Source organism: Orycteropus afer, unplaced genomic scaffold (assembly GCF_000298275.1).
Source record: "Orycteropus afer afer isolate SDZICR_OR568_19922 unplaced genomic scaffold, OryAfe1.0 scaffold00080, whole genome shotgun sequence".
NCBI classification, from domain to species: Eukaryota; Metazoa; Chordata; class Mammalia; order Tubulidentata; family Orycteropodidae; genus Orycteropus; species Orycteropus afer.
The window spans coordinates 11,144,373-11,157,065 of record NW_006921667.1 but is presented as its reverse complement, the minus strand read 5'-3'; the positions used below and the strand labels follow the sequence as shown (position 1 = coordinate 11,157,065).

The following is a 12,693-nucleotide window of genomic DNA, read 5'->3' as shown; positions in this document are numbered from 1 at the left end:
GCTTGTTCCCCAGGCACGGTGCACAGTCCGCGCAGTCCCTGGCTGGCAGGGTGATTTTTAGGTTAATTCTTAGGTCCTCCCACCAGTCGGGTATCTCTGAGCCGCCTGTACTGTCAGGGTCACTCAGTTCGCTGTCAGACCGCAGCTCCGCAGGTCTCCTTTTTTTTAGCATTTTCACGCAAATTCTTCTGCTAGTTGGGGTTTAGTCCAATTCTGCATCCTTTCCTTCAGGGCTCAGGGGTCCAAGATTTTCTTCTGTGTCTGTGTTAATTGGTTTCCCTTTTCTTTGTTGAAGAGGGTCTGTGCAATCCTTCTGCCTAGTCCGCCATCTTGCCGGAACCCTAATTTATTGCTTTTCTATGACCTTTCTAGCCATGGTCTTGTTACTATCATAAAATGATTGGCTAGGACAATTTAAAGTGAATGACTATGGTCTATGGAGGGTATTGGACACTTTGTGGTCTTGGTAGGAGGGATTTGCCTTGAAATTGACAAGGGAATTGCTGATTAAAGTATTAACCCCACAGAGGTTCACAGGACCTCACTACCACCAAGAAGACCATACCTTTTGCATCAAGAACCCAGGGTTCCTATATTGAAAAACTCCTATATCCAGGAAGCAAACACTGAAGATGGTGAGAGACGGCTGTGGTGGACATGCCGTCGTACAGAGTGAGGTGGCTGTCGTGGGCTTGCTGGACCACAGAGCAAAAACTGAGCACCTTTGGGCAGGAGACTTGCTGGTGGAATTAAAAGAGCTGTAACATTTACCTGTGTAGGGTAAAGGCCTGACTGTGGCCTGTGCAGGGGTTGTCTCAGAAGATCCTTTGCAGGAGTCTTCCAGCAGGATGGAGCTGGATCCTTTTGGGCAGGAGGTTTGCCAGAGGAACTGAAAGAGCTGTAACACTTACTTGTGCAGGGCAAGAGAGGCCTGAGTCAGCCCTGAACAGGGGTTGCCGTCAAACAGCAGAGGCTTGGTGGCAGGGGGGGAGTCAGCATCAGAGGCTTGGGAGATACTGTGCAAGGAAAGGAGATTCTTGCCAGTGAGGCAAAGCCCAGTGAGGCCAAGTGGCAAAACAGAAGCATTGGGCAGCATAGTGGTAGCCAGAGGCAGTAGAGACATGAACACAGCATCTCACCCAACCTACGCCATTCCTGTCCAGCAGCATAAGAATGAATGTGGCTAACTTGGAGAGAGGTAAGCATTTCCCCTTTCTTTGAGAATCTGTTGTTACTGTTTATTATTGTTTTGTGTAAATACTAATAATAGCTTTCATTTTGCCAACACTGTCTCATATCTGGCTTAGTCACAGATGAATGTAGCACCCATGGAATGGTGTTGCCAGTGGGTGCATGTACCTTATTTGGAGCAGCCTTATGGCTGCTTGAAAGTTTGAGGCACGGCCCATCTGCTTGTACAATGCAGATAGACAGACATATGCATTACACAGGGTGACTTTAAAGAACAGAAAATTATTCTCATAGTTTTGGAGATTAAAAGTCCAAATCAGGGCATCAGCTGTATAGCAGTCCTTCCTGTAGCCACTGGAGTTCCTTGGTATTCCTTGACATCTCTCTTCCAGGTGTGTATGTGTGTGAGTGTGTGTGTGTGCTCGCTTCTATAACTCAGAAGTGATAAGATTTAGGACTCACTACATTAAGGTAACAAAAGAAAATCCCTAGTTCCAAATGTGATCATATTTGCATGTACCTGTTAAAAATCTCATTGCCTTCGATTCCATTTCAATTCATGATGACCTCATATATTACTGAGTAGAAAGGAGTTCTGTATTGTTTTTTTGTCTCTAATCTTGAATCTTGTAATCTTGAAGGAATCAGATTACCAGGCCTTTCTTCCCTGGTGCCACTGGGTCGGTTCAGGCCGCCAATTTTTTGGTTAGTAGTTGAATACGAACCACTTGTGCCATCCATGGACGTACTTAACAGGTACAGAGATTAGGATTTTGTGAATTCACCTTGCTTTTAGCTTTTGGACTTGGTTCTTGAGAACTCGGCCGATATCTACAGCTAATTAATAGGGATCTGACCAGCCCCAAAAGGGACCACCTGGGGGCCTGATGTCGACTAAGCCTTATAAGACAAGATGTAATCTGTCATAGACATGGAGTGTTAAAGGCCTTGGAAGGTAGAGGTTCAAGGAACTTCCTGGTTGGTGACCATGTATGGGAGAAGGTTCCTCTGTGGGACATGAAACCTCAGTGTTATGACCCCTTGCAGACCACACCATATGTGTTTCTTCATTTGTATCCTTTTTTGTTATATGATGTCTCCTGTGAGCTCTATTCTAGCAAAATATTAGATGCAGAGAAACATGGGGAGTTGTGGGCTCCTAGACGTGTGGCTGGTACCCTAAAAGAGAAGAGGAAAACCTGAGGTTCAGGGCCATATAGTCTGATGTGGAAGGAATCATGTGGACTCCCAAGCTTGCAGCTGATACCCACTGACACAATCCTGGGTGGCTGGAGATGAGAGAAGAGCTGCATGGTGGGTGCCTGGGATCTGAACTGAACAGGGAAAAGAAACTGACATTTCCATAGGATGCTGCTGGCATAGGTAATGGGATTTGATTCCCACCTGGGGTGGTTAAGTTTGTTTGTCAACTTGGCTGGGCCTGGTTGAATGGCTGGGCAGCTGAATGTAGTTATTCCCCATGGTTAAGACTGGTAATTAACTCCATGGTGGAATGTACTGGAGCCGATGAGTAGCTGCTTAGGGATATGGTCTCCTTCCCATATATTAGAAGCAGCTTTGGGAATGGTCTCTAGCTTATGGCACACTTGAACCCTGTATGTAGCCGTGTCACTGTTCAGCAGTCTGCCATGCTCTGCCAACTGTGGAACTTTCAGTTGACTTGAATTAATGGCCTGCCGTTTGGTTTGGTAACATCGGGACTGTGCCTTTTTACTTGTCAACCTTGGGCTTGTCAGTCCCAGCAGCCAACAGCTGTCTGAGTGAAGAAAAGCTTCTAGCTCCAGTGAGCCAGGAACAAGAGGCAGAGCAGAAGCCCAAGGTTGAGAGGCTTTCACCCATCCCCAAGAGCCTGACACTTTGAACTCAGACAATAAACTCCTGTTTGTTCAAGCCATCCCATTGGTGGTATATCTTCTTTTAGAGCAGCACGAGGTAACCAGAACACCACCACACCATTAGGCATCAGAAATGGATACTCAGTCTCCTTGGACAAGCTGGTACATTTGGCATTGTGGGCAGGATTCATTAGAGGGCCTTAACAGTGTAAATTTCAACACGTTTTTGGGTGACACAATTCAATCCATAACAATACCCAAAAGACTTCAAAGCAGGGAATCGAATAGATAATGTGTACACCAGTGTTCTTTGCAGCATTAATTATTATACCCAAAAGGTGGAAACAACACAAGTTACCATCAGTAAGCAGAAGAATGAATAAACAAACTGTAGTGTATCCATAAAATAGAATAACTATTTAGCCATAAGGAGAAATGGAATTTTCTTACATCCTACATATGACAAACCTTGAAAACATTATGGTGGATGAAATAAGGACAAATATTGTATGATCCCCTTTATATAAAATATTCATCATAGGCAAGTGCATGTTGTTGTTATGTTGTTGTTAAGTGCTGTTGACTTGTTTCCGACTCATAGCGACCCCATGTACAGCAGAACGAAACACTGAGAACGAAACACTGCCCGATCCCTCACCAGCCCCACAATCCCCACTATACTTGATCCCATCATCGCAGCCACCGTATCAATCCATCTCGTTGAAGGCCTCCCCCTCTCTCGTCGACCCTCCACCCTACCAAGCATGACATCCTTCTCCAGGGAATGGTCCCTTCTGACAACATGACCAAAATAGGTGAGACGAAGTCTGGCCATTCTTGCTTCCAATGAGCATTCTGGCTGCACTTCCTCCAGGAACAGACAGATCTGTTAATTCTTTTAGCAGTCCATGGTACTTTCAGCATTCTCCGCCAGCACCATAACTCAAAAGCATCAACTCTTCTTCGGTCTTCCTTATTCATTGTCCAGCTCTCACATGCATACCAGGCGATTGGAAATATCATGGCTTGTGTCAGGCACACCTTAGTCCTCAAGGAGATATCCTTGCTCCTCAGCACTTGAAACAGTTCCTTCGCAGTTGACTTTCCCAATGCTACACGTCGTCTAATGTCCTGACTGCTGCTTCCGTTGGCATCGATTGTAGAACCAAGCAACGTGAATTCTTTGACAACCTCAATCTTCTCTCCATTTATTGTGATGCTGCTCATTGGTCCAGTTGTGAGGATTTTTGTTTTCTTTATATTGAGATGTAATCCATACTGCAGACTGTATTCTTCAACCTTCATCAGTAGGTGCCTATTATTATTATTATTATTAGTGGTTACCAGGATCTAAGGGGAGAGACCAAAAACCAAACCAAACTCACTGCTGTTGAGTTGGATCTGACTCATAGTGACCCCTCCTTGGGTTTCTGAGGTGGTACTAATACAGAAGTAGATTGCCCAGTCTTCCTTCTGAGGAATGGCTAGTGGGTTTGAACCGCCAGACTTCTGGTTAGCAGTCAAATGCCTTAAGCGTTATGCCACCAGACCTCCCAGGGAGAGAGGAATGAGGAATTATTGCACAAGAGGTACTGAGTTTTCGTTTGGGGAAATGACAAACTTTTGGAAGTAGATAGAGGTGATATTGGACAGCATGGTGAATGTCATTAATGTCACTGAATTGTACACTTAAAAATGGTTAAAATAACAAGCTTTTTGTTATATACATTTCACCACAATAAAATGATCTTGAAAGAAGCTCATGCAGATTGCTAAGGCTTTACTGTCTGTTACTGGATACTCCTCCAAAAAAATTTGGCCAGTTTACATTCTCATCACCAGTGAGACTATTGCTTCTTTCTCTGTGTCCTTACCAGTGCTTGGTTTTATTTATGTGTTTAAAAATCTTTAAATTTGATAGGCAGAATGTTATCTTGTAATTATCTTGTATTAAGTTGCTTTTCTTAGATTTTTACTGAGGTTAAATATTTTTTCACATTTCTATTGACCTTTTTTTCTTTTCTTTGGGACTAATACATTTTTTTTTTCTTAAGAATTTACATAATCTGCATTGTCATTAAAAACGATACGAGGATTCATTGGGTAATAAAGAGCTTTATAATTATGTAAATAATTTTTGGACCGTTCTTTCTTTGTTTAGAAATCCATAGTATTTCTAGTTCTTAATTAATTTAGATTGCTAGAAAGTAAACTTATTCAAGATCTTTGGTATACTGTTGTTATAAAGGTAACTGGCTAATCTGTCAATCTTAAATTATTTGTTACTGTACTGCTAATTCATTTGCTTCTGTCTTTTAGGTAGATCTTGTCTGGACTACCAGACTCAAGAGACCAAATCAAGTCTCTCAAAGACTCTTGAACAAGTCTTGCATGACCCTGTTGTCCTTCCATATTTCATTCAGTTCATGGAACTTCGTAGAATGGAGCATTTGGTTAAATTCTGGTTAGAGGCTGAAAGTTTTTACTCTACAACCTGGTCCCGTATAAGAGCACACAGTCTGAATACAGTGATGCAGAGCTCATTGGCTGAGCCTGTCTCTCCAACTAAAAAGCACGAAACTGCAACATCTTTTGTAACCGAGTCTCTTGACAAGAGATTGGAGGATTCTAGCTCAGCCCAGTTGCTTATGACTCAATCAGAAAGAATTGACCTGAATAATAGAACTAACAACACTCAGAATCACTTGCTGCTTTCCCAGGAATATGAAGATGTCCATCCTCTCCATCTTGAAATGACCAGAGGAACTTACCAGGTTTCCATGGAAAGCCAGGAATCCTCCAGACTTATAGTAGGCAGTAGAAATAGTCCACTGAAGGAATTATCAGGAAAACTAATGAAAAGTGAGTATGTGACTTTGTTCTCTCTCTTTATTTTTCCTTTTAATTAATTCACAAAGCAGAACTTGATATGGGGAATGAAAAGATTGGAATAGTTTTCTTCCACAACCACTTGCAAATTTGGGAGGATTTGGAAAATGAGTGGAAAAAGGAACAGAAGGGATACCTAGAGTGATTGTCCTCCTACTTTTTCCTTCCACAGATTTTGAAATCAAACTGTTATTCAGATAGGTTTATTTCAGCTATCTCCTATATCAGTCTCAGTTTTACTACTATTTTACTGCACTTTGCAGCTAACAATTTTTATTATTTTTTAGATTCCTAGTAACCAACTAACCAAACCCACTGCTACCAAGTTAATTCCAACTCATAGTGTAGGATAGAGTAATAAAACTGTCCCATAGGTTTTCCAAGGCCATAAGTCTTTATAGAAGCAGACTGTAACTTTGTCCTGTGGATTGGCTGTTGGGTTCAAATTGCCCATCTTTCAATTAGCAGCCCAGCACTTAACAATTGTACCACCAGGGCTCCCTTAATTCCTAGTAGGTGCTATTTACTGAGTTCTGTGCTAAGTGTTATTTCATTTCTTGAAAATTTTTTTTTTTCCCCCAAATTTGCCTCATCATTTTTTGGTTTCTTATTTCTTTATTCCTTCTTCCCACTTTTACTCTTATCTTTTATTTTTTATAATTCATTAAACATTTTCATTATCTGCTATTTTCAGTACCTATAGTTTGCATTTGTTTGGTTCTTCAAATTAACACACTGTAGTGGCTTGTGATTTTAGTAATTTTTGACTGTTAACATGTTTCTTGGGCTATTATTTCTGGGAATTCTTTGAGGATGTGTTTAAATTGGGTAATTCTAGTGTGTATTTACATTCACTTTTGTCGTGCTCTTCGCACCCCTTGAAACTAAAATTTTGTCTTGGATTTTTCAGGCCCTAAACCCATGTAAGTACAGGTTTGTGGTCAGGAATTGTCAAATGAGATTTTTCTCTCTGTAATTGGAATACTTTTGTCTCCCTCTAAGAGGTCTTCCTACCCCCTCACCCCCACCTCCTTATATAACCCACCAAGATGTTTCCCTTTGGGGTCTGGCTTTAGGACATGGTCTAATCTAATCTTTTATCCTCTTGAGCAACTCTCCTTTAAAGTGCAGGAGTGAGGTCTCCTGAGGCTGGTGGTTATTTTCCTCAGGTGAATGCCCTGTTTGCTCTTTCACCTGTTTTGATTTGTGCTGACTTCTACAAGTCCACTCTTCCTTATCTGTACTTCAGAAATCCAGAAGGCTTTAACAATCAAAACTTACTTTAAAAATGAACAAAACTTGTTCTGACCTGCTGTGAACTTGTTGCAGAAATATGAATGTATTTTATTGTGGGTATTTTCCCAGATGTTGCTGTGGTATTAATACAGTATATTTAAACATAATTTGTTATTTCTGTAAAAACCCTCAAATTTTTGAATTCCAAAATGCTACTAGTCTCAGAGGTTTCAGAAAACGGAATTGCCTATGTTTGTTTCTGCTTCTTAATATTTTCCCTTAAGCTCTGATATATTTTGGAGGAATTTAATATGGAGAAGAGTTTCTTTAAACATGTTGTCAGACCTGTTTCTGAAAATAGAAGTCCAAAGTCTACTTCTTTAATTATGATATGCTTTATTGTTTTTGAAAACTGTCTTTATCTTGAGGGTAATTTACTTCAGTAAAAGTGGAAATAGCAGTGGAGTCATTAAAAGAGTACTAATTAAGACTTTTTTCCTTTTCATTAAGTATTCTTAAATTTTACCTATAGTATTTATGTATAGTAAATCTAACCTTTTTTGATGTACACCTTGATATGTGAGTTTTAAGACATGCAGAGTTTGTGTAACCACCACCACAATCAAGATCAAGAACAATTCTGTCACACCTAAATGTATCCTTTGTAATCAACTTTAACCTTCCTGTACCCCTAATGCTTGCAACCTCTGGTCTGTTCTCTATAGTTTTGCCTCTTCCAGAGTGCCATGTAAATGGATATATATAACCTTTTGAAACTGGCTTCTTTCACTCAACATAATGGCCCTGAGATTCATCCATGTTGTTGTTTATATCCATAGTTTATTCCTTTTTATCATGAAGGAGTATTCCATTGTATGCATGTACCATAGTTTATTTATCTGTTCACTTGTTGGAGGATATTTGGGTTGTTTCCAGTTCTTCGTGATTATGAATAAAGCTGCTTTAAACATTGTATATACATTTTTTTGTGTGGGCATAAGTTTTTTAATATCCTGGATTTTAAAGTAATTATTTGTTTAATTGTATAACAAACTGCCAGACTGTTTTGTAGAGTGCTTGTATCATTTTGTGTTTCCACCAGCAATACATTAGTGCTTCACTTCCTTACCAGCACTTGGTATAGTCAATGTTTTATTTATTTATTCTTTTAGCCATTCTAGCAGATGTGTAGTGGCATCTCATTTGTGGTTTTACTTTACATTTACCTAATGGATAATGATGGATTAGTAGTAGTTAAGGTTGTACCTAGTTGAGTGGCTGGGCAGCTGGAGGTAGTTATTCCCCATGATGATAATGGTAATCAGCTCCATGGTGGGATCTACCACAGCAGCTGAGTAGCTGTTTTAGGGATGTTGTCTGCTTCCCATATATAAGAAGCAGCTTTGGGAATGGTCTCTAGCTTATGGCACGCTTGAACCCTGCATGTAGCCATGTAGTCAGCAGTCTGCCATGCTCTGCTGACCTTGGGACTTTCAGTGGACTTGAATTAATGGCCTGCCGTGTGGTTTGGAACATCAGGACTGTGCCATTTTATTTGTCAACCTTGGGCTTGTTAGCCTCAGCAGCTAGTAGCTGTCTGAATAAAGAGATGCCTCTGGCTTCAGTGGGCCGGGAGCAAGAAGCAGAGCTGAAGCTCAAGGTCTAGGGGTTTTCACTCAGCCCCTAGAGCTTGGTACTTTGAACTCAGATTTAAAGCCTCCAAATTGTAAGAATAAACTCGTTTGTTAAGGATATTTTTTTCTTGTGTGTATTTCCTATTTGCATATCTTATGTGGTGACATATTCAAAACCTTTCCCCATGTTTTATTAAGTTTTCTTATTACTGAATTTTGAGAACTTTTTCTGTATTCCAGATATAAGCCCTTTATTGGATATGCAGTTTGCAAATGTTTTCTCTTTGTTTATAGCTTGCCTTTTTGCTCTCTTTAATAGTATTTCATAGAGCAAAAGGACTTTATTAAGTGGAGTTTATCAACTGTTTTCTTCTATGGATTATGCTTTTAGAGTCATGCCTAAGACCTCTTTGCCTAATCATAGGTCATGAAGATTATATTCCATGTTTTCTTTTAAAAGTATTATGGTTTTACACTTTACATTTAGATGTATAATCTATTTTGAGTTAATATTATATAAAGTAAAACAGTTAGGTTAGGGTTCCCTCCCACCTCCCAATACCATTTGTTTACTTGAATAGATTGTCCTTACTCCATTGAATGCCTTTACACCTTGACCCTGTCTTTACAGGTCTATTTCTGAACTCTGTCCTTTTGTACTGATGTATATGTCTATGCTTTCATAATTACCACACTGTCTTTTCATCATTACTGTAGTTTTATAGTAGATCCTAAAATTGTTTAGTGTGAGTTCTCCTTGTTTTTATTTATTTATTTATTTTAATTGTTTTGGCTATTTATGTATCTGTTATATCTCTTCTATATATGTATATAGGAGCTCTGGTAGCATAGTGCCTAAGGCACTTGACTGCTAACCAGAAGGCTGGCGGTTCAAACCCACCAGCCACTCCTCAGAAGGAAGGTTGGGCAATCTACTTCTGTAGTGATACTCCCTTGGAAACCCAAGGAGGGGTCACTGTGAGTCGTGTCCGACTTGATGGCACATAACAAAATAAATGTATACAACCAAAAACCAAACTCACTGCTGTCAAGTCGAATCTGACTCATAGCGACCCCTCCTCGGGTTTCTGAGGCAACATAGCTATTTGTATAAATCTATGTAAATAAATTGTAGAATAATCTTGTCAAAACCCTGCTAGAATTGCATTTAATCTATAGGTTATTTTGGGAAGGATTTACATCTTACCTATATGAGTCTTACAATCCCTGAGGACAGTAAGTATGTCTTTTTATTTAGATCTTCCTTGATTTTTTTCATCAGCATTTTATAGTTTTCATCATACAGATCTTTTACATGTTTTGTTACATTTACATCTATTTATTTTTAGCTTTTACATTTTAAAAATGTAAAAGCTTACTTTGAGTTTGTAAATTCTCATTGCAAGTATATAGAAATATGATTGATTTTATATATTGATCTTGTATTCTGCAACCTTACTAAGCTTACTTACTACTTCTAGGAACTTTATTGTAGATTTCTTGGTATTTTCTACATAGAAAATCATATTGTCTGTGAATTGGAACAGTTTTATTTCTTCCTTTTCAAATCTAGTGTTTCTCCTGCCCCCCTTAATGCACTGGCTAGGACATTTAGTACCATACTGACTAGGAATGGTGAGAATGACTTTCTTGCCTTGTTCCAAATATTTGAGGGAAAAAATTCAGTCTTTAACCATCAAGTATGAGGTTAGTTAAGAATTTTATTGTTTTGTTTTGTTTTTCAAATCAAAAATGGGTGTTGAATTACCACCTTTTTTTGTGTTGGTTAAGCCGTGATTTTCCTTCTTTCGTTTGGTTTGTCTTTTTTCTGTTTTGTCTTTTGTCTAATATAATGGATTACATTAAGATTATATTAATTGACTTTCAAATACTGAATCAGCCTTACATTTCTAGAATAAGTCTTGCTTCATTTTGGTATAGTATTATTTTTATGTTTTGCTGGATTTGACTTCCCAATGATTTTTTTCATTTGTAATTTTATTATACTTCCTTTGTCTGGTATCTAGGTAATGCTGTACTCATAAAATGAGCTGGGAAGTTTTCCCTCTTCCGTGTTCGAGAAAAGATGATGAATTGGTGTTATTTCTTCTTAAAATGTGTGTCAAGTAAAAACCAACTGGGCCTAGAGTTTGCTTTTTAGAATATTTTAAACTATGAATTTAATCTCTTTAATAGATGTAGGACTGTTCAGGGTATCTGTTTCTTCCTGAGTGAATTTTGATAATTTGTGGCTGTTAAGGAATTGTTAATTTCATCTACGTTGTTGAATTTATGGGCATGTAGTTGTTTACTGTTTTACCTTATTAACCTTTGAATGTCTCCGAGTCTACAGTGGTGTTATAACTTGAATTTTGTCCCCCAAAAAATAGGTGTTGTAAATCCTGACCTCTATGCCTATGGTTAGAATCCCATTTGGAAATGGATTATCTTTGTTATAGTAATGAGGCAGGATTAGTGTAGGATATATCTTGAGTCAGTCTCTTTTGAGATATATAAGAGATTAAACAAAGGAACAGAGGAGAGATCAGGAAGATAGATGACAGGACACATAGAGATCTCCAACAAACCAGAAAGCAGAAGCTGAAGAAACTACAGGACTTTCTTCCAGAGCTGACAGAGAGAGAGGTCTTTCCCTAGAACCAGTGCCCTGAATTTGGACGTCAAGCCTCCTTAACTGTGAGAAATAAATTTGTCTGTTAAACCCATCCACTTGTGGTATTTCTGTTATAGCAGCACTAGAGAACTAAGAGAAGTGGTATCCCTCTTGCATTCTTGATATTGGTTAAGTGTGTCTCTCTCTTTTTCTTTGTAAGTCTGTTTGAAGGCTTATTAAGCTTTCAAAAAAGCCGATTTTGGGTTTAACTGATTTTCTTTTGTTTTTCTATTTTCACTTTCATTGATTTTCTGCTCTTCTTTTTTTCTCTCCTGCTTACTTTGAATTCATTTTGCTCTTCTTTTACTAGTTTCTTGAGGTGGAAGCTTAGATTTTTTTATTTGAGACCTTTCTTTTCTAAGGTAAGCATTTAAAGCTGTAAAATTCCTTGTAAACAGTGCTTTAGCTACACCCCCCCAAATTGTGATGTGTTGAACTGAACAAAAATCAAAATACAATATATGTTCTAATTTCCCCTGAGATCTCATTTTCTCTTTTGCCTCCATGGATTATTTAGAAATACATTTCCAAATGTTTGGAGATTTTTGTTGTTGCTATTATCTTTCTGATAACAAATTCACATTTAATTTTATTATTATCAGAGAACATACTTTGTATTATTTCAGTTCTTTTAAATTTGTTAATATTTTTAAATGATCTAGGGTATTGTCTATCTTGGTGAATATCCCATGTACAGTGAAAAGAATGTATATTCTGCTGTTGTTTCATAGCGTTTTGTATAAATGTCAGTTAGATTCAGTGGATTGATAATGATGTTCAGTTTTTCTGTATCTTTGCTCTTATTTTGTATGCTTGCTCTAATACTCATAAAGGAGTATTGAAATATTCAACCACAATAGTGGATTTTTTCCAGTTCTCCTTTTAGTTCTATGCATTTTTGCATCAAGCATTTTGAAACTATCTTGTTAGGTGTGGTGTCCTAGTGGCCTAATGCCTAAGGCATTTGACCGCTAACCAGAACGTTGGTGGTTCAAACCCACGAGCTGCTCCATGGAGAGAAGATAAAGCAATCTACTTCTGTAAAGATTTACTACCTGGGGAAACCAGTGGGGGTCGCTATGAGTCAGAATTGACTCATTGGCAGAAAGTTTTTGTTTTATTGTTAGCTATACATATTTAGGGAGCTCTGGTGGCGTAGTGCCTAAGGCATTTGACTGCTAACCAGAAGGCTGGTGGTTCAAACCCACCAGCC

The 12,693-nt window shown here is 38.7% G+C and overlaps 1 protein-coding gene across 1 annotated transcript in view; it reads left to right on the top strand.

Annotated features, from left to right (window-relative positions):
* The window catches only part of AKAP10 (A-kinase anchoring protein 10), a 183,949-nt gene that overhangs the window by 47,762 nt on the left and 123,494 nt on the right, over nt 1-12,693 (top strand). The window contains exon 4 of the mRNA XM_007941489.2: nt 5,367-5,909. Coding sequence (XP_007939680.2) covers nt 5,367-5,909 — 543 coding nt within the window. The remainder of the gene's footprint in view (nt 1-5,366; nt 5,910-12,693) is intronic.